Genomic DNA, 24,582 nt, shown 5'->3' on the forward strand with positions numbered 1-24,582 from the left:
TGATCCTAAATCAAACCTAAAAACATTAGATGTTTCATTACATTCAGATGTCTCATGTATGGAGTATGCTTGTTATATACCAGAGATTTATTAGTGGGATTGCAGAACAATCAAGGTAAGACTAGAGACAGGCTTAAAGGTGCAAAATCCAGTGTGTTTGGAGTTGAAGTTTTAGTTTGGGCCCAAGTTAGAGAAAATGGAGGAAAAAATGAAAGAATTGGATTTGAGTGAAATATACAGAAACTAAAGTTATGGCCAAACTATCCTGCAGCCTGGGTCCTAACAATAGAGTCATGCAAAACAACGATACCTCTTTAGCCAGCTTCACTCCATGTTCGTAAGTGAGGGGTTTCTCCTTCATATAAAGGAGTCGAGCCAAAGTTTTGGGATCATCACGAAGATCAATCTAGCAGTAAAACACACACACACAGTGATAAATACAACATTCCTGTGGATGCGTTGGCTCCACAGCCCCATGCTAGAATGAATATTTCAAGGACACCCCCATTTATCCCCTATTAGAGAGACCTTTTTTTTTAAAAAAAAGTGGTTCATTATGTATTTCTCTCTCTCTCACTGTGTGTGTGTACGTGCATGTGGCCTCAATGTCTCCGTTCTAGTTTCTGGTCAAAGCAGAAAAGAGAGAAAACAAGACATTGTGTAAGAGTCTTATAGGATTAATTCTATCTATTAGAGCTGTTTGGGAATTTTCCATCAATGTTTTTGGATGGAAAATGCAATTTCTGCAAAACTGAAATTTTCCTGAGGAAAATGTGGATTTTGCAGATTTTGTTTTGATTCTCCGTTAAAATTAAGTATTTAGTTCTGGATCAGTTTGCCCCAAGTGAAACATTTTGGTTTGTTGAACTGAAACAAAACATTTAATCGTGGGTCACTTTTATATTAATCTCTGACTGCCTCAACTGCAGTTGTTGTTTTTTTTAAAAGAGAATATGAGTTTTTACGCCATAGTAGAGATGGACTAAGTAGCATACTGATTGTCCAGTGAAATGCTATTCTGCAAAACTGCCTCCAAAAGATCTTGGTATAAAGGATCGAACGTATTTCTAACTCACCATTATTTGCAGCACCCTTTTAGAAGTCTGAAAAATGTTTTCCTCATTTGGCAAACCTTGATTTTTCTCTGAATATTTTTATAGGCTATAACATTTTTTAATATTTTTATACACCTTCAGCTCCCACCAAAGGGTGTTCAGTGCTTCTCAGGAGATGCTTGGCACCTTGCAGGATTAGACCCTCCACAAAGAGTGTGTGTGTGAGAGCTAGCTGTTGCTGCAGAACTGGCCTAGCTGAATCTCATAAATGTTTTGGCAACAGAGTGATTGATTTTAAAAAACCTAGCTCTGCAGCATGTATCCACCTTAATGTGACCATTTGACAGTAGGTCAGAGCTCATGCCTACGCCATTTAGCAGGAGGGACCCTCTGAGTTGGGGATGTCCGATGGAGGAAGGTTACGACAACCAAAAATACAGGTCTGAACTGGTGGTCATGTGCCTACTACTCTGCTCTGCAGCTTGAGAGTGAATAACAATAATAATTGTTCTGGGTTGGTTCAGTCTCTTTCTCCCAAGAAGGGGAGATCCTTCCTTTGGGAGAGATGTTAAACCTCATGCTTCAGGGCCCAAGTCTATCTCCAACTAGTAGGGATCAGGTGTGGTGTCTATCTCCACAGGTGTCTATCTCCAACTATTAGGGACTGAATGTGGTGGGCAGATTATCCCACATCTGTGTCATGGCCCATAGGGTTCAAACTCAGAGCCACAGGATTCACAGGAGCAGCCATGCTGCAACCCTGCTCTTGGTAGCCTGCTGACAGTTGCTTACGCAGGACCCATGAGGCCCAGCCCCAGTTTGAGGATCCTCCTCTGAGGTCCTATTGGTGGAGCCACAGAGCAGCCGATTGGCCTGCTGACCCTACTTAAGCCAGCAACAGGAACAGGAAGCTGTCTGAACAACTGGGATCCAGCCTGCTCTGGACTGTGTGCTTCCTGCTCCCGCTCCCCTGGGTTGGCTTCCTGGCATCCTGACCTGGCTTAGCTCCTGACCTCTGACTTGTGGTTCTGATCTCTGGTTTGTCTCCTGCCTCTGACACCCTGGTATCCTGACCCAGCTGACTCTTGGCTCCTGACTGAGGACTCTGGCTCTGACCACTAGGTCTGGCTGCCCATGACCTGGCTTTGCCAATCTGCTTACTCTGTAGTTCTTACACCTTCCTCTGAAACAACTGGTGCTGGCCACTGTCAGAGACAGGATACTGGACTGGATGGATCATGGGTCTTACGCACTCTGACAATCCCTAGGTAAACACTGGGGGAAGAAAGTGCTCTCAGCAGGGTTGGCTGGTCTTGAAGGAGCTGCTTTGGCTCTAAAGAGTTTGTTAATCCTCGTTGGCTCAAGGAAGGCTATTCAGGGGTGAACTTTGGGGGATGTAATATGGGAATGGCTCCCCCACTCCAGAAAAATATAATGAATTTAAAGCTCAGTTAAAAATCAGTGATATTGAGGAGCCCCTAACACAGAATATGGGTACACTGGAGTGTAATTTCCTGCATGGGTAGACATAGGTGTGGTAGCTCTGATCAAGCTAGTGCATGGGAAATAGAAGTGCAGCCGAGGCAGTGTGAGTAGTGAGGCGGACTCGCCAGCCTAAGTATGTATCTAGGGGTTCAGATGGGATTGTATTTGAGTTGCTAGCCCATACTGCTGCTTGCGCTGCTATTTTTAGTGTGTTAGCTCCATCGGAGCTAGTCTGGGTATGTCTTCTTGACCTGGGAATTATACCTCCTGCTCCAGTGTAGACATACCCACAGAGTGACCATTCAGAGGATTGGGCAACTAGATGCATTATGCTTGCATGGGGCTTGGGGAAGCCTGCTTGTTTCAGTTCATGTGAGTTGCAGCCTCTGAGTTGCAAGTTTGGTATCCGGTCTGCCAGAATGGAAGCAGGTGTGTGCAGAACAACAGAGTTTTCAGGGGACCCCGGGAATGCAGTCAAACCTCAATCCAGGTAAGTTCTAGCTGGCTTTGAGGTTTCACAAGGCCCGCCTGGCTGTAGAGTTCCAGACCCCTTGTGCAGGCCAATAGGCTTCCCAGTTAGTAGCTACCTGTGTTCCTATGAGCACATAAGGCACATGCGGCATGCTGACTTTCAGTTCAGGCACCCACTCTTCCTGGACATTGTGGTAAGAGGCAGGGTTCACCACAGAAAAACAGATCAAGAACACATCCGTGTTGGGATAGGAGAGGGGTCTCAGCTGATTGTAGTCCTCCTGTCAGAGAGCAAAGGCAGGTGTTAGTAATGGGTCACACAAGCTGCGTAACCACACATCTGCAAGCACTTTATGAGTTGCTCAACATTGTCACTGAATGTCAGTAAGTGCTGATAAATTCCAGGGGGTAGAATGACCACTGCAAAGGGGCGGCGGAGGTATCCCACAGCTGGGTCAGTCTCTGAACCCCCTTTTACCTGGGCTTTGCGCAGACAGGTAGCAGGGTGGGTATTCTGTTTTCATAGTGACTCCAGTGTACAAGGGAGATAAGATGAACAGGGGCTGCCTGTAATGCCATTGAACACTAAAAGAAAAAATACCTTGGGGTAAAAACAGCTCTTTAGGTTGTGCATATTGGCCTCAGCCTTCAATATACCATAATCCCAGGAATTATTATTTGACTGCCATTGTCCTTGGCGCCAGATAACATCTCTAGTCTAGAGGACATTCACGCTGTGCGTTTTACAGTAGGTGTTATGTGCAGGGTGTATAAAACCTCATAAATGCTACAGACATCACCATACACAACAAAAATGGACCTTTGGACTGTTCAGTTACATCACGCTATCTCCAGTGCCACATCAATCAGAATGAGCAACTCTCGTCCTGGAAATGTAGCGGCAGCTCGGATCCAGTTTGTGACTTAAGGTGGTCTGAGATTTCCACGGGCCCCTGTCTTGTGAGAAGAGATGTCACCTTGCCCCCCAGGCTGTGCAGAGAGCAGTGTTCAGTTACCTCAAAGCACGGACATTCCATGTAGTTAGCTGATTTGATAACAGGGAAGCTTGTTAGAAGGACAAATTTGGGTCCCTTCCCAGTCTCGAGAGTTGGATTTTGCAATCCATGTGAAATAGATCAATGGATCTGGAGTAACAGCATATGGAACCTCACAGGCCTGTTCTTGGACAAGTGAAATTCATATTGGAGATGCTGGGTGGAAGCTAGCATTTCCTAATTTTCCTGCAAGTGGTTCAAAAATTACTTGTAAAGTTACCTGTTTCCCTCACCAAATGTATAAAAACACGGCATGGGAACAAATGATCTCACCCTATGGCAGGGCTGGATTAAGGCACAGGCAATATCAGCCTGTGCCTAGGGTCCCAGCACCTGGAGTCATGTGATTATATCAAAATTTGAGTCATGTAAGTTCTCATGGTTGTGAAGAAAAGCTTGAAAATATGAACTGAGTGTAACTGAGGCCGAGATATCTGCCTGGGGGCTTGGCTGCACTTACAACGCTGCAGCTGCACAGCTGCAGTGCTTAGTGAAGACAGTACCTGCGCCGACAGGAGAGTTTCTCCCGTCCGTGTAGTTAATCCACCTCCCTGAGAGGCGTTAGCTGTGTCCATGGGAGAAGCCCTCCTGTCGACACAGCCTAGTCTAGGGAGGGGTTAGATTGGTATAACTGCTTAGTTGCTATTGTAGACTAAGCCTTAGTCTGCAGACAGCCTGAAGGAATAGCTCTGAGAGGTGTGAACTGCCCCATGCATCTTGTACCACCCAGACTGAGGGCTCTGCGTGGGGCAGGACTGGAGAAAGAGAATGCAGAGGGGTCTGGTTGACCAAGATATCTCAGCGGCTGGAGTAAGTACTAGGACCCTCCCCGCCTCTCGCAAATTCTGCTACTCCTGTCTCTCTGGGTCGGAGAGGGTATCCCTGTTGCTCCGTAGGAGAGGGGGTCCCAGCTGCCATTCTTTGGGTGGTGGAGGCAAAAGGGTCCCATGCTGCTGCCCTGTCTCTCGGGGGGGGGGGGGGGGGGAGGGGGAGATCTGTCACTGCCACTCCAGTGGGGGCAGGGCTGCGGGGGGGGGGGGGGGGGGCTCCTGTATCATGGTGTGACCAGGACATCATCCTGCCTTAATCCAGCCCTGCCCTCCTCCTCATCCCATGTTGATTGGGTCAGCAAACACAAGGATTCATTACTAGGAGAGCTTGTCAGGCCGTGCTAGGAATTGAATTAACCACCGAGGCATCAACCACGACACTACAGTCAGCGTAGACAAAGACGAGGTGTGTTCACCATCCTGTCAGCTGATCGTGGCTAAACCCTAGCGTCAGTAGCTTTTACCCCTGACTATCTGACGTAACGTCATGAAGGATGGTCCCTGTCTATGTTGACTGGAAATCTCATGTTTCCTCCGCCCCGCACTTTTTCCATCAAAACTTCATTTTGACAATTTTCAGACCAGCTCGCGTCAGAGGGCGTTGTCACTCGTGAATCCTTGCGAGGCCTGACTCTGACTATTCACTCATGTTATTTATCCATGACTTCTCCTCCTGTGTGTGTGTTTATTATTGGGTGTGTGTGTACAGGAGGGTGTTAACTTGTTTCCCTTTCAAAGCCAGAGTAACGGGACTTTGTCAGCCAACCCCAAAGGCATGGAGGAAACCCGCTCCCTCCATTCTGGACACTGGCTGTGGGGTTGCAGTGCAGCCCTAGTGTGGATGGTGTTAGTCTGTGGGCGTAGTTAGTAGTGGCTGGCCCTCTGGATCCCTGCTCAGGATTTTTGAGTCATTGGATTGGCATAAGCGGTGGCTCCAGCAGCTCCTGGCCTAGCTCATACCTGGCAACCCTCATCTGATGTGGTCTTCCCTGGCTCACAGGGAGTAGAGCTAGCTGCAGCACAGAAACCCCAGTGGAAATGTTCTGCTGCACCAGGACTGAAGCCTGGGCCATCTTTAATTAGCTGAAATATTTTCATTATTTATGTCCCGGGAGTGCCCAAAATGTGCAGGGTCATCCATTGCTCGGTGTGGTGCCGTGTGTCCCTCTGCACCTAGATTGTGAGGCTGTTCCAGGTGTTAGCTATACTGCCAACCCGTCATCTTAAAATGTGCTGGCTTAAGCTTTCCGTGCTGGAGGCTTCCGGTTCAATCCCTGGTATCAGCCAAGATGGTGGCCATCACGTATGCACTGCACCAAGGTAAAGGAAAACAAAGTTTCTATCCTGAAAGATAAAGAGGGGGCTAATGGGCTGCCATGTTGTAGCAGGGTTGGCAGGACGCTGGCTGGCCCAAGTGCTGCTAGTACCCCTTCACCACTGGCTTTTTAAAAAAAGTATAAACAATCCCCAGCTGCTTCCCTACCTGGTATTATTAACTGACCAATATTTTGTAGGGGTCAAAGCAGATGTGGGTTTCGAGAAGGGATTGATTGGTGAGAAGGAAATGGCCTGTCTTATCAGCTCAGGGAGGATGTTCCATGTACAGGGATTAGCATGGAAGAAAATGCAAAGACACTTGTGGGAGAATCAGCTAAAGGAGGTCACACCACTGCTGGTGGAGCAGAGAGCATGATGTGACTGACCAGAGACAAAGCAGGGATGGACGGACATATGCTTCAGGATGACAAGAAGTTTCCACTTGATACAGTGGAGGGCCGTTATCTGATTAATGGAACAATTAGGTAATCTTGGCAGCTGGGTTTTGTGTGGGATAATGCGAGTGTCAGAGGCTTGGCCTCATGCCAACCCTATTACATGGTATTTTAACCAGTGAAATCATATACATCCAGAACATTAAAGCTGATGACTTCTCCCAGGGTAAACACACTTATCCACAATCACCATGGACTGGTACTGGGAGCTGCTTGGCAATTGACTTTTCAAACACTTTTGGTTTATTTGTTCCAAAACAGATCTTTGGGATAACCACAAGGTGGCACCAGATACTCTATGTATCTTTTTTTTATTTGGGACCTTGGAAATCAGTTGGCTAAATATATCTGTTTTAAAAATTCAAGACTTGCCTATTTAGAGGGGTTGAAACTTAGTGTGCTGTTAAAAATCACAGACTAAAAGCTATGAACATTCTGCATAACGGTGACAGGTCCTTTCAGCAGGTTCATTTAATTTGATTTTGCTTGTCACTTTGGAGCTTATGAGGACTGTTTGTTCTCATTTTGTGGTTGCAGCATGGGACATTATATAAGCAATAGGTCGGAAGAGAAAGGATATCTACAGCTTACACACAAGGATCTAGTCTCCTATCAATACATACTAGTAGCTCAGGATGACACTGACAAGCATGGGAGTTATGCTTGCATATCAAGGGAACAGTAGATCTAGGGCTTCCATGTTATCCAACTCCCTGGGACCATAGGAATTGCCATATTAGATCAGATTTGTATTCGGAATCTGACAGGGCCCACTATCAGCTGCTCATGGGGCAGGTGGAAGAAAATCTGTAATGAACCATTGGGATCACCTGCCCATTGGCTAGCTTTGGATTGCTGCAGGAAGTCACTGAGGCCAAGAATTTAACAAGATTCAAAAAAGGGATTGGGCATTTAGCTGGATATGGGAAATATCCAGAGTTGTTGTTTTTAATAACAAATTTTGGAAGGGATATTAAAGCTTGTGTGTTGGGGCTTTCGCTGATCTCTAACTCTTTGAGATCAGGATTAGACTTTTGTGGGTCTAGAATACCTCACAAGCATCTGGGGCTGGCCACTGTCAGAGGCAGGATCCTGGACTAGACAGATCTTGGGTCTGATCCAGTCTATGTTCCTGTGCTCCCAGCTGGCCATTGGCTTTGTGCCCTAAAGCATGGGGCATATCAAAATGATTTTATCCCAGCTAAAGTAACAGTGGATGCACTCATTAGCCGTACACATAACTAATACAGTTGTCCAGATCTTTTCCCCACACTGTGCCCTCCAAGGGGCAGCCCCATCCCTCACCCCCAGTGAGGCTACAGTGAGGGGCAGCAGTGGGGGAGGGGGCAGGTGCACACATGATGGCAGCCTCCCCCCGCAACACCCACCACAGGGGAAGTGAGGGGGCTTCCTGAACCTGAGAGGGGCCCTAGGAGCACGTGCAGTGAAAGTGGTGTGGGGTGAGTATGCTGGAGGGGGGCAGGGGGAGACAGAGGGCCCCTCCCCCAGAGCTCTCTGCTGCTGGTGGGGAGAGGGCTGAGGGGAGTCCTCCTTTCTGTCCCCAGCCCTGGGGAAGCCTGCCTGCACCCCAAACTCATCCCCAGCCCTGCCCCACCCCAGAGCCTGCACCCCCAGCCACAACCCTCACCCCCCTGCACCCCAAACCTCTGCCCTAGCCCTGAGCCTCTTCAAACCCCTTATCCCCAGCCCCAGACAGAGCCCTCATCCCCCTGCACCCTAACCCTCTGCCCCAGCCTCGAGCCCCATCCTGCATCATGAACCCATCATCCCCAGCCCCACCCCACAGCCCTCACCCCACACTCCAAACCCCTCATCCCCAGCCCCACAGCCCTCACTCCTGCACCCCCTCCCTCCGCACCCCCTCCCACCCCCAAACTCTGTCCCAGAGCCTGCACCCCCACCCCTTCCCACACACCCTTTCCTGCCCCCAAACTCCCTCCCAGAGCCTGCCCCCCTCACCCCCTCCTGCACCCCACCCCTTTCCCCAGCCCAGAGTCCCCTCCTGAACCCAAACTTCCTCCCAGAGCCCAACCTCTCACCCCTTCTGCACCCAAACTCCTTCCCAGAGCCTGCACACCCTCCTGCACCCCAATACCCTGCCCCAGCCCAGGGTCTGCACCCCAGACCTCCTCCCACCACCCAAACTCCCTCCGCGAGCCGTAGGCAGGTGGGGGGGGGGCAGAGTTTGGGGGGCGGGTTCTGGGCACCACCAAAATTTCTACAAACCTGCCACCCCTGGCACCCAGAACTAGACATAGTACTCCAATTGTGGCCTTATCAGCACAAAGTAGAGCAGAAGAATCACTTCTTATGTCTTGGTTACAACACTCCTGCGAATACATCCCAGAATGATGTTTGCTTCTTTTTTTTTGCAACACTGTTGACTCATATTTAGCTTGTGATCCACTATGATCCCCAGATCCCTTTCCGTAATACTCCTTCCCAGTCATTTCCCATTTTGTATGTGTGCAATTAATTGTTCCTTCCTAAATGGAGTACTTTGGATTTGTCCTTATTGAATTTCATCCTATTTACTTTAGACCATTTCTCCAGTTTGTCCAGATCATTTTGGATTTTAATCCTATCCTTGAAAACACTTGCAACTCCTCCTAGCTTGATATCAGCCGCAAACTTTATAAGCGTGCTCTCTATGCTATTATCTAAATCACTGATGAAGATATTGAACAGAACTGGATCCAAAACTGATCCCTGCGGGACCCCACTCAACATGCCCTTCCCGCTTGACGGTGAACCATTGATAACTACTCTCTGGGAACGGTTTTCCAGCCAGATATGCACTCATGTTATAGTAGCTCCATCCAGGTTGTATTTCCCTAGTTTGTTTATGAGAAAGTCATGTGAGAGTATCAAAAGCCTTACTAAAGTCAAGATTTACCACATCTACTGCTTCCACCAATCCACAAGGCTTGTTACCCTGTCAAAGAGAGCTATTAGGTTGGTTTGACACAATTTGTTCTGAACAACTCCATGCTGTTACTTATCACCTTATTATCTTCTAGGTACTTGCAGATTGATTGATTGCTTATTTGCTCCATTATCTTTCCGGGTATGGAAGTTAAGTTGACTGGTCTCTAATTCCTTGGGTTATCCTGATTTCCACTATATTTGCCCTCTTCCAGTCCCCTGGAATCTCTCCCGTTTTCTAATTTCATCTCTAATGGATCAGACATTTCCTCAGTCAGCTCCCTGAGTATTCTAAGATGTATTTCGTCAGGCCTGGGCGACTTGAAGACATTCAGCTTGTCTAAGTAATTTTTGATTTGTCCTTTCCCTCTTTTAGCCTTAGATCCTGTCTCATTTTCACTGGTGTTCACTATGTTAAATGTCCAATTGCTACTAAACTTTCTGGTGAAAACTAAAACAAAAAGTTCTTTAGCACTTTTGCCACTTCCACATTTTTTTGTTTTTGCCCCCCCCCCGCCCCGCTCGAATAACGGGCCTACCCTGTTCTTGGTCTTCCTCTTGCTTCTAATGGATTTGTAGAATGTTTTCTTCCCACCCATTATGTTTCTAGCTGGTTTAATCTCGATTTGTAGAATGTTTTCTTCCCACCCATTATGTTTCTAGCTGGTTTAATCTCATTTTGTGCCTCAGCCTTTTTTGTCCGTACATGCTTGTGGTGTTTGTTTATAATCATCCTCTGTAATCTGACTTAGTCTCCACTTTTTGTAGTGTGGTTTTTTTTTTTTTTGAGTTTCGGATCACTGAAAATCTCCTGGTTAAACCAGGGTGATAGTGTTGGCAGGCTGGAAAATGTCACTAGTTTGTTAGTGCTCTGTGCTAATGGGAGTGACTAGGAACTTGCTTCTGTGGAGTTCAGGCCTGGGACCCAGATACACCCTTATTCTAGTGTCATTGTCACAGGCACCTTCTTACCCTGCAATCTCTCTTCCAGTAAAGTTGTTCAGGAAGGGGGTCCGACTATCATGGAGAGACGCACCCTCACAGCCCCTGCTTCAGTAGCGATTGAGGCTGCTTACGGGGGTGTGTGTGTGTGGAATATAATTCCCTGCTGAATGATTGGGCTGTCTTTTGACTGGCCCACAATGGAAAGGGCGGAGCCAGGTCAGGTATTGCTGGGCATGGCTCTGGCAACTAGCAGAGGCTGGGAGGTTTGTGCAACACAGTGTCGCTGTCTCCTACGCTTGTTTGCTATGGTGGGCCTGGCTTTGTTCAGGTATGTGGAGTACTCTCTGTACCCGTTGCTGCTGCTTCCTCCATCGTCTCTCTGTCCATGTTCCCTGCCTTCAGTGTCGGGCTCTCGAAGCACTTTGCACCTGAGCATGGCGCTGAAAATGTCCTGTCTGGGACTGTTCATGCCAAAGATGCAGAAAATCAAGCAGCTGAGATCGAAATTCCCTGCCAGAGCCCTACTCCCACAGCCAGAGGGTAATGCTGTATGAGGGTACATTTTTCAATTGTTAGTTCATCAGCATGTGTTTTAGAGCATGCCAATGTCAAGCATTATTGTTAGCACTGACTTCATGTCAATTTTCTTTGGAAAGCCACACAACTCTAGGAGGTGTGTGTGTGTTGGGGGCAGTGAACCCATATGAGCTGTCATTCCCGCTACAGCATGTGGGAAAGAGCAACCTTCTGGACTCTGTTAAGATATGATCTATTAATCACAAAGTGATTCATGCTCTGTAACGTCTTGACTCAATGACTATCTCCTTTGGACTGAAATCTAAAATGAAAATGGTTCCGACAAGTCAGTTGTAGGAAATGAGTGTCACTTGGAGACAGGCATGCCTGGCCTAACTTGAACTCCGTCACAGGAGATGGCAAAATGATTGTCAAGAAGGAGGGAAAAACACATTTCTGTCAGCTAGATTCACAGCTTAGTGTTTTCTTTTGGCTCAGGAAAATGAATAAAAGGAAGTGTCGTTGACAGAGTGGGTGACAGGTGGAGTATACACAAAACATGTTACAATAATGTTAAGATTCTGGATTAGCCTGACCGAAGTGGTAAACTCAGGCATGAATAAAATTCTGGCCAGATTTTCACAGCCCTGCATTACTGCAGAAGGGTACAAAATGTGAGCACACCCGGAATCCTGCATCTGTGTGAACGAACTATCCTGCACATGCAAATTGGGTAATTGTATGTGTACATTTCCTGATTGCATGTGCAATTATGTGATCAGTGGTTATTATTTATTACTTGTAGCATGGTAGTGCCTAGATGCCTTGACAAAAATATATGGACCCTATTGTGCTAGGCAACACACACACACACACATACTCACAGACAGACCCTGCTCTTACATTTTAGACAAGACTAGTTGTAGAGGGTGGGGGGTGGGAAAAGAGGCATATTAAGGTGATGTGTCTTGGACAATAGTGTGCAGAAAGTCATTGGTGGAGCTGGAACTAGAATCCAGGTCCCCTGATTCTAGTCCAATACCCTGTGCATTGGATCATCCTGCCCCTCAGTATATGTGACTTTGGGGTGTGGCCATGCAACAGGCTGTGTGGGCTTGTGTTACTGTGTTTAGACATTTGCTTGGGCCATGAGTGTGGATCATAGTCTATATTAGTTATTTTTAGTATTGATTTTTAGGTAGTCTATTTCAGTTCATTATTTTTAGATCATCTATTAAAAAAAGGACAAACAAACCATAAGAGATAAAAAACCAGCCACTATAGATAGTATTCAGTAACTGGTGCTGCCTACAGAAATATGAGCAGTCAGTGTGGCAGGAGTTAAAATAGACAAAACACAAATCAGGCAAAAGCAATACCAGAAGGGACCCAATCTTGCAAGCCCCTACTATAGGTGTAGTGATTATTGTAGTGACAGTCTGTTTCTCTGTACCGCTTGGGGTCTCTGCATATAATTAATCTGTGTAACAGTATTCTCAGTACTGTGGTGTCTGCTACTACATTTACTATGCCGGGCAGCATTTGAAGGATCAGGTCCTGATATATCTGTGCCTTGCCCTGAAGTTTGCTAGAGTTGGCCTTTGCTAGACCACCAAGGGGAGGTGAGGCTCGGTACTGAAGAAAATCGGCTACCAGTTCATGCGAGTCTTATCCAATGAAAAATGAGAAGTCTCACACACGTTGGTAAGATGCGCATACAAATGCAGGCAGGGTTGATGTGAGACCCACATGGCGCCTAGAACTTCATGTGAGCCCTCTGCTCTGCAGACAACAGTGCACCCCAATGACATGTTATGGTGCTTTTCATGCCTATTGTGTTCAAGGGCGAGTGAGAATGCAATAGTTGTAGGTTTCTTGCTTGTTTTCTGATCTGATCTAATCCCAGGACCTTATCCAATGTCCATTGAAATCAGCTGAAGCTTTTCTACTGACTTCAGTGGTGCTGACTAAGGTCCCAGCGCTCTCCTTTCAGGCAAGTTAACTTTGGGAACGAATGCTTCCAAATGGCTGGTGAGACAATAATGACACAGGGCTTGTCTACCTGAGAACATTGCAGTGGTTTAACTCAAGGAGGGATTTTTAAACCGATTTAGTTAAACCAGTGCAAGTTCTGTGTGGGCCCAATGATTGAGACTAAAAAGTATTCCATGATGTTCTGTGGAATAACAGTGTTCCCCTATGACTGAAATAGGGGAGAGAAGAATGAAAGGGCAAAGTTTATAAACTGGAGTTGCCATTGTCTTAATTCCACAGTTACTAAGAAAAGGTCTCATTGTAGTACTAGATGCTGCTTCTCTAAGGATCTTGCAGACCTAACAATGTAAACAAAGAGAGATTGACCAGCAAGAGAATGAGATGCTTAATAATAAATTCTCTACATTTTTTCTGGGTTAATTAATTTGGATTGCTGGGACAGCCACAGCAGTTAGGTGCATGTACTCTTCTCAAAAGAACGTCTGTCAGACCAGGGAATAGTCTGGCAAGATAAGCTGTAAAAGTCTCATAATTTGCATTACGTAAGTTTAGACTGGGCATAGACATGGGAGGCTATATTGTAAGTGACAGTCTTTCACTGGTAGGTATATGTTGAAGATTACCTACAGTGGCTGCCATTTAAAAGTTAATAGCTGTTGAGAGCTACTTCACAGAGTTGTATTGGATATTTGCTATTTTCTCTACTCAGGATAGGAAATATTGGCTGTATCTCAGCTGCCACTACATGAAAACTGTTAGTAAATGTTGACTTATTAAAGAGAGCTCTGTGCCTGTGACAGAAGTCAGAGGTGTAAAAGACCTAATAGTTTAGCCTGGTTTTATGTTTAGTTAGAAAAATTCAGTCTTTGGCATGTTTTTTGTGTTGAAATCTCTGCGTAAGAAACGGGTAATCAGTTCAGCCATCACAAAATACCACTGATGCTATTTTTTATATGGAAAAAAGGTGTGTAATAAAAATCAGAAAGGGAAAGAAGGTAAAATAATTTACCTGCCCTGCAGTATCGTATAGCCCCAGCAAGTGCTGCTTGCCTCCGACAGTCACAGTCACTGGAAGAGAGAAACAGAGAAGTTGTGAGACGCAACCCCCAACCAGTAGTTGTGCTAGCAGGACCGGCTCTAGGCACCAGCAAAGCAGTCACGTGCTTGGGGTGGTACCATTCCAGGGGCGGCATTCTGGCCACCCCCCCTTTTTTTTTTTTGCTGGGGCAGCTGCGCTCTCGGGGCTTGGGGTGACAAATTTTTTGCTTGGGGAGGCAAAAAACCTAGAGCCGGCCCTGTGTGCTAGGCAGATTAACGTGCGCTTTACAATGTGCACCCTAAACTAAGCTGACAATCATCCCAAAATGAAGGCAACCTAAAGTCACAAGAAAAGCAGATGGTTTTGGTTGAACTCTCATTTCTTAACAGATAGAGCAGGGTTCCTCAAACTTCATTGCACTGTGACCCCCCCCGCCCTTCTGACAACAAAAATTACTACATGATCCTGGTTGCGCGGGAGGGAAAGCCTGAGCCAAAACCCAAGCCCCACCACCCCGGGTGGGAGGCCAAAGTCAAATGCCAAGGGCTTCAGCCCCAGGAGGGGAGCCTGTAACCTGAGCCCTGCTACCCAGGGCTGAGGCCAGTCTCATGCCAGCCATGGCGACCCCATTACAACAGGTTCGCGACCCACTTTAGGATCCCGACCTGCAGTTTGAGAACCGCTGAGATAGACGAATTGCAAGCACTGCTGCTGTTTGGGCATTCAGAGATCTAAGGACATTTGCTAATGTCTATGAGACCACCAGCTGATTACAGCAAGTCATTAGGAGTCCAAAGCACAGGGAACCTTCCTCCCCACCAAGTCTGTTTGGGTTATGTCTGGTCTTGGTGTTTTCTCTGTTCAGACTTTTTTTCTTCCTTAATTCCAGTGCTATGAAACAATGATGTATTTGGAACTGGGTAGCCCTCAGTCTGGATCAGTGCAAATGCATTACTTTTTTGCTCAATCTCTCCTTTTTGAATGCAGTGATGTTCCATACCAGTTAATACAGTGATATTATTACAAATCATTGTGCTTCAAACACACTTTGAAAACAGGAGTGTAATCTTGAGGGGGTCAAACATTTTCCAGGATATTCACCAGATTTTATAATAGGGCTGATGACTTGATCTATTGATCAAATTCTGTACTGAAGCACAAATGCTCTTAGAGTCAAATTCAACACGGGCTCTCTGGGCCTGATCCAAAGCTCATTAAAGTCCACTGGAGTCTTACCATTGATTTCAGTGGACCTTTTGGATAACATCCTTTATAATTTGATCTCTCTAATCAACATAATTTCATCTAAAAATGTCCTCCGCTTTAATAGAGTTTAGTTATCCAGCTAATGTGCTTAAATCATTAACGTTCAGTCTGGGGAGAGATGGGGAATTCAATTCAAGTCAGTAGAAAAAGATTTTAAGCAGGTATCAGGAGAGTCACATCTCAGAACAATGTTGTTCAAAATTATTCACTGTGTGTACAGGATACCTTAAAACATGCAGGCGAAGGGACTCTGATGCGTGCTGGAAGTGTGGCTGGGGAAGGCTATTTTTGATACTTTTCCCCTAGTCATCTTCTAAAATTAATGAGCGCAGGGAGAGATTGATAGTTAACACTGAGAAAATATGGGACTTGAAATCATCACATAGGCCCTAGCTGATGATTTTACATGATGGGTCTTTTGCAGATGAAAAGTACCCACTGCATTTCAGAAATTAATTATCGCTGCTGTGGGGAACTGTGATGGGCTGTTGACCCCATACTAGACTGGCAAGCATTAATGAGGTTCAGAAGATGCCAGTTAACCTGATAGGAAACACCTGAGGGAGAATTAGGCTTGATAAACAATAGCTAATGGAGGATGGTGCCCAGCTGAGCAGGAAAGCCCTGGGATCCTGGCCCTGAGGGAAAGATGTATCTAGAGAGCTGGTGAAGCGAGAGTCTCAGGGAAATGGTGGCAAGGTTCAGGACAGTGCAGATCTTGGTCTCGGGCTGGAACCCAGAGTAATCCCTGTGTCTGTCTGGATTCACTGTCCTGATTCTGTGGCAGATTGCGATGTAGCATTATGCCATCTCTCTCTCCTTTTTTCTCCCAAGTTTTGGTGCAGTTTTTCCTCCTCACTTTTTGTTGAAAAATCTTTTTCTCATTGTAGTGGGGTGGTTACCCTGCTCCTGAAATAAGAGGAGTGAGAACAGCTGGGGGAAGATGACTGAGTAGCTGACCATATATGTGGCCCGCTCAATCAGGGCCCAGCTGGTCCTAATAAGAGGGCTGGAGGCCAGGAGCTACAGTCAGTCTCTCTCTCTCTCTCATTGGGGTGGGGGAGAGAGAGAGAGAAAAGGACCTGGCTGTCCAGGAGTGGAGTAGTGTTGGGGGAAAGGTAAGAGGAGGTGAGGAGCTCCAGCCTGGTAAATCCCCAGGATGCAGGCCTTGTTAAAGGCCAAAGCAAATACTGGGGTTGTAGAGGTGCAGCCCAGGGTTAGGCAGAGGAAGCTGGTCCAACACCCCTTGCCAATGATGAGTGGCCATTACAGATGGCAGTTTTCCCCAGTGAGCAGGGGCTAGATGATGACTGGCAGTAGCCACTGAAGCAAGGTGGGTTTTGAGGATTGGGGGTCCCTGGGGAGGGGAGACCCAGAGAGTGGGGGTACTGCGGGTGCAGAACCCTGAGGTAAAGGGCACGGGCGTCCAGGAGGGACATGGGGCCTGAGGCAGGCAAGACACCAGCCAGTAGAGGGTGCTCCGGAGCTGGAGTTGAGCTAATTCTCAGGACAACCAACAGGAGGTGCCACGATGATGAGTCCTGACTTCGCTACACTCATCATCTGAGGAAATATCTTTCTTGAATACATTACCACTATGTAATATATTCCTCTCCCACTAGTAGAATTGGTTTATTGACATGAATTTAAATTAGGACGCTGATAGCCTGCTTTGCCTGTGGATTGTTCGGCTCCCAAACATGGGGATTACCAAATTATTAACAATTAAACAAGGGTCAGAAGACTTCCCAATTATTTGAAGCAGGGTTTGAATGGGCTCTCCCCTGACATCTAGTTAGGAGCTGGGGGAGAAGATGTCAGGAACTGACCTTGTTTGCATAGAGACACCCACTCTATCTAGATGTGCAGCATGATGGAGTTGCTTTGCCCAAATGATCACTTTTGGCTGGTGCTGGACTGCAAATAACTTTGTTATTGCAGGGGAAGGGGTAATAAAGTGTTATATGAATCAAGGGAAGCAGAACTGTGTTTGGCATGGCCTGATCGAGGGGGTTCACCCTCACCTGAACTGTGCTCAGTAAGCAGGGGGCAGGGGTGCCAAAGCTTAGTGGAGATGAGAGAAGGTGGGGACAGGTGTTTCTGGGCTTTGCTTAAGGGTCCTAGGCACCATTTGATTGTCACTCTCCCCATCGTGTAATGACAGAGCTGGTTAAGACTCAATTGAGAGTCTTTTGTTGTGGATCACTGGAGGTGAAATCGCAGATAACCAGGTCTAAGCATAATTCCTGGTATGTAATAGCCTCTCTGCTGAAGGAAACTATCCAGCCTGCAGTAGCAGCGAGGCTCCCCCACTAACAGATGAAAACACTCAGAGCTGCGTTAAGTGCCAGGGCCTCAAGATATCCAGAAGTGGCAGTGGTGGAGTGAGTGATGGCAGAGTAGCTGAAGTGCCTTTCTCCCCCGTGCCCCCCACCAGGGTAGGAGGTAAATTCACATGAATGCACTTCTGAACTCTGGGCCTTCACTGACCAAGGACAACAGCTGTGAGTGGGGTGCAGTGGAGGGAGGGGCACATTAGAGGAACTTTTGTTTGTTGGACTTTTTCAGTGCAAGGTGAGAACCTGAGGCAACATACTCTGGGGGGTGGGGGCGTTCTGGTCATGTGCTTCTGAATCATGCTTGTGGCACTTTCCCAAATTAATGCTGGGTTACTTTTTCCTTTTTATTAAAACTTTTTTTTTTCTACACACCCACTGAGTGCTGACAAGAGGGGAAGTATTGGAAGCTCCCAGGGGTGGAGTGTAATTTTCCCAGGTCACTGGGTGAGGGCTCGAGCTGGTTGTGTGTTCTGTTGTTAAAAAGAAACCCCCTGGATATTGAACCCCTCCCTTGTCACTGCCAACTCCACTGGGCAGAGGGCTTACGCTTGTGTAACATAATGTCTACATTCTGATGTTCTGGTACTAGAACTTCCATCATGTTACGGACGTGGTGCTTGTGAAACAGACATCAGAGGTGAATTAGTTGATTCTTCCAATGAAGATCTCACAGCTCCTGCTAAGAGATGATCGGCATGCCTCTGCAGTGTGAGAGGTGACTCAGCATGTCCACTCTGTAGACAGTGGTCATAGCAGTGACTGGCTGCAGCTCATAGATATGCTACTTGCTATAATGTTTCCTCCAATTTTTTACATCCATGTGCAGAATGAATTTTATGTGCACCAATATGGAGGTGATGTGCGGCGCGGGTGGGGCTGAGGGGTTTGGAGTGTGGGAGGGGCTCAAGGCCTGAGGCAGAGCATTGGGGGGGTGAGGGCTCCGGCTGGGGGTGCTGGCTCTGGGGTGGGGCCAGGGATGAGGGGTTTGGGGTGCAGGTTGCCCCAGGGCTGTGGCAGGGAGAGAGGACTTGCAGCAGCCCAGGGCTGGGAGAGACCGCCTCTCCCCACTGCGGTGGCTCTGGGGCTGGGGCCAGGGGAGAGACCGCCTCTCCCCCGGCTGCAGCCCTGCATGCCCCCTACCTCTCTCCAGTCCAGGCCTCTCTGGCTGCAAAGCTTGATAGGCTGATGCGCAGCTTAGAGGGAGCTTAGGCTGCAGCTGCTTTTCCAGGTTCATAAACCCTGCTGCTGGTTTATATCCTGCTCGTAATCTACTGTTGCCTGTTACTCTTGCACCAGCTGTTCTTGGACCATCCTGAATTATTTCAGTAAAGCAAAACCAGCGTATAAGTGTTATCAAGTCATTAGATGTGATACAGACTCATTTGCAGAAGTGTGAACTGGAGCTTCATAAGTTTTGGGATAACAATGTGTAACAAAGGTAAATTTTCATCTACTAGCTGCTCTGGCCAAACCATAATGATTGAATGGTTTTGAAGCTTTTGGATGGCGAACTTGGCAGATAGCCAGAGATTTAGAAGACCTCTATGTCAATTAAGCATCATGAGTGAACACCAGCACCTCTGAAAATCACACCCTTACTGGACTGCAGTTCTGCACCTGGAATTAGAGGCCATTTTAAAAAACCTGGACTGACTGACTTGCCCACTGTTGCTCAAGAAAAGAGTAACAAGCAGGTCAGTTTAGTGCTAATGCCTGCTGACTCCCACGTGTGTACTTTGTCTTTCCTCTCCTGTTTCTGTATCCTTCCTCCTTTATAAATATTTCCTTTGCTTTCATTGAATGCAATATTAAAACATCTAATTGCAAATGAACCCCAGACAGGGATAGGAGTTATTGGGTTTCTGTGCTCACAGTCAGAGAGCCTCCAAGATCCGTTGGTTTGCAATAGTCAACAATAACACATTCGTTATTTCTGTATGTTTGAATCATCACCAGGAAATTAACTCATGGATTGCTAGAGCTGTGTTCCCACTTTGCCCCCTTAAAATAAACAAGATTTTATTGTGGACAGATTGGTTCCTGTCACAGTCTTATAGCCTGCAACTTCAGAGTAATCTTTTTTTGGAAGGGAAAACCACAAGCATGAGTGAAGTTTTGGAATAGCCTTCCCAGGGAGGCAGTGGGGGCAAAAGACCTATCTGGCTTTAAGATTAAACTCGATAAGTTTATGGAGGAGATGGTATAATGGGATAACATGATTTTGGTAATTAATTGAACTCTAAATATTCATGGCAAATAGGCCCAATGGCCTGATGAGATGTTAGATGGGGTGGGGTCTGAGTTACTACAGAAAATTCTTTCCTGGGTATCTGGCTGGTGAATCTTGCCCATATGCTCAGGGTTTAGCTGATCGCCAAATATGGGGTCGGGAAGGAATTTTCCTCCAGGGCAGATTGGAAGAGGCCCTGGAGGTTTTTCGCCTTCCTCTGTAGTATGGGGCACGGGTCACTTGCTGGAGGATTCTCTGCTCCTTGAAGTCTTTAAACCACGATTTGAGGATTTCAATAGCTCAGACATAGCTATTCAATAGCTCAGGTGAGAGGTTTTTCGCAGGAGTGGGTGGATGAGACTCTGTGGCCTGCGTTGTGCAGGAGGTCAGACTAGATGATCATAATGGTCCCTTCTGACCTTAATATCTATGAATCTGTTACCTTGCACCTTAATTGGCCTAAAACCAGGATTTTTGGGTATAAACTGAACTAACAATCTTTTTTAATTGTCCCTGTAACCATCTCATGTCAAAACTACAAACTGTTGACATCTTTGGTGGCTAACATTTTTCATAAGAAGGCCTCGGAATAGCTTGAAGCAGACTGGCATTAGCCATACCATTTTCAGTCACAGCAGCAAAAGCCGAGTTTCGTGTCGTGCAGAGTGCATTTCTTGTTTTGCCTGACATTTAAAAGGTTTGAAGAATGGTCAGTGTGTTTCCTGAGGGGAGGGCATAATAAGGTCTTGAGTGTATGAAGCTATATCTGAACTCCTAGATGTAGCTTTTGGCTTATTGGGGTCATTGCTTTTGCCTTCAGATTCGCAGAGGTTTTAAGGCCAGATGGGATTGTTACATCAGCTACCCTGACCTAACTAAATAGAATTTATTTTTTTAGTGTCTCAGGATAAGGCAGGTTTTCCAGATCTCGAATCATGTTTGTAGCTTTGTTCTGAACGCTTTCCAGTTTTTCAACATCCTTTTTAAAGTGTGGAAACCAGAACTGGGCACAGTATTCCAGTCATGGTCTCACTAATACCATATCTAGGGTTAACATTACTTCCCTCCTCCTGCTTGGTATTCCCTGCATATAACTCCAAACAGTGCATTGGCTCTCTTTGCAAACTCTGACAATTTTATCATGAATCACACAGTGTTTTTTTTCCCCCCTAAGCCCCACCTCCTGGAGTCAGGTGATTCTGTGGGCATCTGAGCTTTCATTCCCGCCCCCCACAAGTTTGTTTTTAGCCTTCATTGCTGCTGAGAAAAGCTTGAAAATGTGCACCCTAAAGACTCAAAAACTGGAAGGCAAATAAAAAGAGCCCCCAAATCTCATGAGTTTCTGAGCCATGATTTTTTGAGTGCTTGGGACTGGCAATGCTGAAAGAAGCAGTGGCTGCGGGGGACCTTTGGATGCTCATGGGATCATCACTGCCCAACACCTTTTTTTGGTGTCTGGACATTCTTTCCCTTCTGCTGATTGGCTGTGTGTTCCAACTCCCTCCTCCCGCTGCCCTCAGATTTAATTGAAAAGCACCAAAAGAGGCATGACCATAAGTGTAATGAGGAATGCCTGCCCCGTGGTGTGCTGTGTTTCTGTATTTGTTTTAGTAGTTGGAGAATTCAGACTGAGTTAATGAGAAAATACAGCCCCCTCAACTTGCATTACAGCCAGGTTAGAAAAGCAGGCTTACATCAAATGACAGCTCTGTCATCCAGTTCCCAAATAAAAATGGATTCATCTAGACAGTGCAACCCCCTAAGAGAATATGTGCCTTGCACCGAGTATGTTGTCTTATAGCATCGTGTTTTACAAGGACTTAGGTCTATAAATTGTTCCCAATTCTCCACAGCTAGGTACATGCTATGCAGAGAAGGCTAATAAAAGAGAGACCAGTCCGCTAACCATTTTTATCCAAGCAGCTTATATCAAATGCTGTAAATCTTTTAAAGTGCCTGGAGAACCCTGGAATTTGGTGTTGGCAAACTTACATGACAAAGAACACACCGGCAGTGGAGATGGATTAGAAAGAGCAAACAGCATAAATCTAGCCCAGAAATAGATGAAAGGGAATGGAAATTCCCAAAGCCTTCAGCACACAAATGCAACACTAAAAATATGAGCTTGTTCCTTCCTAGTCTGGGATGCTGGTTATTTATAGACAGCATGAAATGAGATGATTTATCGGAACCATTGACCTCATTATTTGTAAATTCAGCACCGGAGGATTTCCCCTGCACCCCAGTGACTTACAGTATTGCTGCACTAAACCATCCCTGATCAAAGTAACTTTGCCTGATGTTTGCTAACTTGGTTCGGTTTTCACAGTAGAACTATACCCCAATTCCCTTCACAACCCTGCCCTAGGGTGGTTCAGGGATTTAAATATTATACAGAGGTATTGTAAAGAGTGAAATGCTAATGTGATTACAAGGTTTGGGGAATCAAGGAACAATTTATATCTAAGGGCATGTCTACACAGAGATTTAGCACGCAGCAAGCTGGGGTGTCCATCTAAGACACTCTAGCCTGTGGAAGTGCTCTTGTGAGAGATCAAAGTGTTTATGTTGCAGAAATGGGCTGGGGGTGGAGTTTTGGCTGAGATTGTAGTGTGAGCCTGTGGAAAAAATGAAACTAAGAGCGTGTGGGTTAATAATTGATATCTATCGCTCGCCTAAGTATTTATAATGCTTCCATCACCATAGCACAGTAACAATTTTTCTGGAGCTGGGATTTAGGCACAGATCATCATCAAAAGAAGGAGAATAATCAGATAATTAAAGAAACAATAGCTGATGCTCTGAATAATCTTAATATTTTCAGCTGATCATAGAGCTGACCTGCCCCGCCCTGCAAAAGAGCAGATGGTATGTCTTTTTCAACTTTATTTAACAGAGACAAGATCAGCCAAGGCTATTTAAATCAACTGTTTGCCGTAACATAATTCTCCTAAGGGAGAACTTGGCTTCCTCCTAACAATGGCATGCAAGCTCAATAAGCAGAGCAAAGAGTGTGGGTTCAATTGCTTGGGGCTGGAGGAGATCTGGGGAGTCTGAAGAACAGTGGACCCCAGACTGGAGTGCACCCCTTTGGGGGGCATGGAGGAATTTGGGGGGGGCATATGGCTGGGCCCAGACCAGCCCCATGGGGGCAAGGAGGGAGCGCCACCCGGCCCAGCTCCGACCCCGGCCCAGCTCTGTCACTAGCCCCAGCTCCTCCCCCATCCCCAGTTCTGCTCTGCCTTTAGCCCAAGCTCCTCTGCCGAGGAAGCCTTGGCTGTGCGGGAGTGGAGCGGGGCACGGAGAGATTGCATTACTGGTAAGGGGGACGCATCAGGAAAAGTTTAGGCACCACTGCTGTAAAGCATTGTTCCCTCTCCTGCTTTTCTCCTCTAAGCACAGGAAGCTTGGGGCAAGAGAGGGGAAGAGCTGGGCAGGGTTTTTGTAGCAGGAGGTGTCCAGTTTAACTGTGTAACCCAGGGGTGGCCAGCCTGAGAAGGAGCCAGAATTTACCAATGTACATTGCCAAAGAGCCACAGTAGTATGTCAGCAGCCCCCCACCAGCTCCCCCACTCCCAGCACCTCCTGCCCACCAGCAGCCCCGCCGATCAGCGCTGCCTCCTCCCTCCCTGCACCTCCCGATCAGCTGTTTCGTGGCGTGAAGGAGGCTTGCGGGGGCGGGAAGGAGCGAGGGCATGGCAGGCTCAGGAGGGGGGTGGGAAGGGGTGGAGTGGGGCCAGGGCCTGTGGCAGAGCCAGGGGTTCAGCAGTGAGCACCCCTGGCACACTGGAAAGTTGGCGCCTGTAGCTCCAGCCCCAGAGTTGGTGCCTATAAAAGGAGCTGCATAGTAACCTCTGAAGAGCCACATGTGGCTCCAGAGCCACAGGTTGGCCACCCCTGGTGTAACCAATCCAGGTCAGAGAAAGCTAGCTGAGCTGGAAAGACTCTGAAGAGAAGTCATGAGTTGCAGGGAAAGGCTGGTGGACACCCCAGAGGGCTCTCCCCACGCCCAGAGAACTCTCCAGGGTGGTGAGGCAGGGAAATGGATATAGGTGTGTGCATTATTTTGTATAGGTCTGTGTCTTTCTCCTGCTGCTAAGGAAAGAGCAGTGGTGATTTAGAATTCTGTGCAAAGTCCGTCGGTCTGTCTGGCGTTAATTATCGCGTATCCCTGAAGAAGCAAACTGTGAACCAGAAGGCTTGCACCTCTGGGATTCTGAGGGATGTGGAAGAGCTGCTGGGGAGGCTTGGGAAGATGGCACTAGTTTCAGAGGCTAGGAGGCAACAGGGTCAGTGGGGTTCCTCGTTCCCAAGAAGGGTGTCAGAGGTGAGGTCTACACCAGGAGTGTGTGCCTAGAGGCCCAAAGCCAGGACCAGTGCCTAAAGTCTGCCCAGCCCCAGCAAGCGGAAGGCAGGTGGGATTCAGTTTGAAGCCTTTACAGCAGTCTAGCGAGTGCCCAACAGAGGGAGCTCTCCCAGATCTGTGCCTGGGCTGTAGAGGCATTGCTGGAGAGGTACGAGTATTCTGCAGCAAGCAAATGCTTTAACCCGATAGGTGCCACTGAGAGTTCTCGATGATCGTTAATAGCTGTCTACAAACACAGAAGGCTTAGAGTACAGTGAGGAAAATCCAGAAAA

The 24,582-nt window shown here is 47.0% G+C and overlaps 1 protein-coding gene across 1 annotated transcript in view; it reads right to left on the reverse strand.

Moving 5' to 3' along the window:
* Window positions 1-24,582, reverse strand: part of RHOJ (ras homolog family member J) — a 78,197-nt gene that overhangs the window by 14,009 nt on the left and 39,606 nt on the right. The window contains exons 2-4 of the mRNA XM_007068011.4: window positions 14,080-14,138; window positions 3,128-3,292; window positions 311-406 (exon numbers count right to left, since the gene is read on the reverse strand). Coding sequence (XP_007068073.1) covers window positions 311-406; window positions 3,128-3,292; window positions 14,080-14,138 — 320 coding nt within the window. The remainder of the gene's footprint in view (window positions 1-310; window positions 407-3,127; window positions 3,293-14,079; window positions 14,139-24,582) is intronic.

Source organism: Chelonia mydas, chromosome 6 (assembly GCF_015237465.2).
Source record: "Chelonia mydas isolate rCheMyd1 chromosome 6, rCheMyd1.pri.v2, whole genome shotgun sequence".
In the NCBI taxonomy this organism is placed as follows: domain Eukaryota; kingdom Metazoa; phylum Chordata; order Testudines; family Cheloniidae; genus Chelonia; species Chelonia mydas.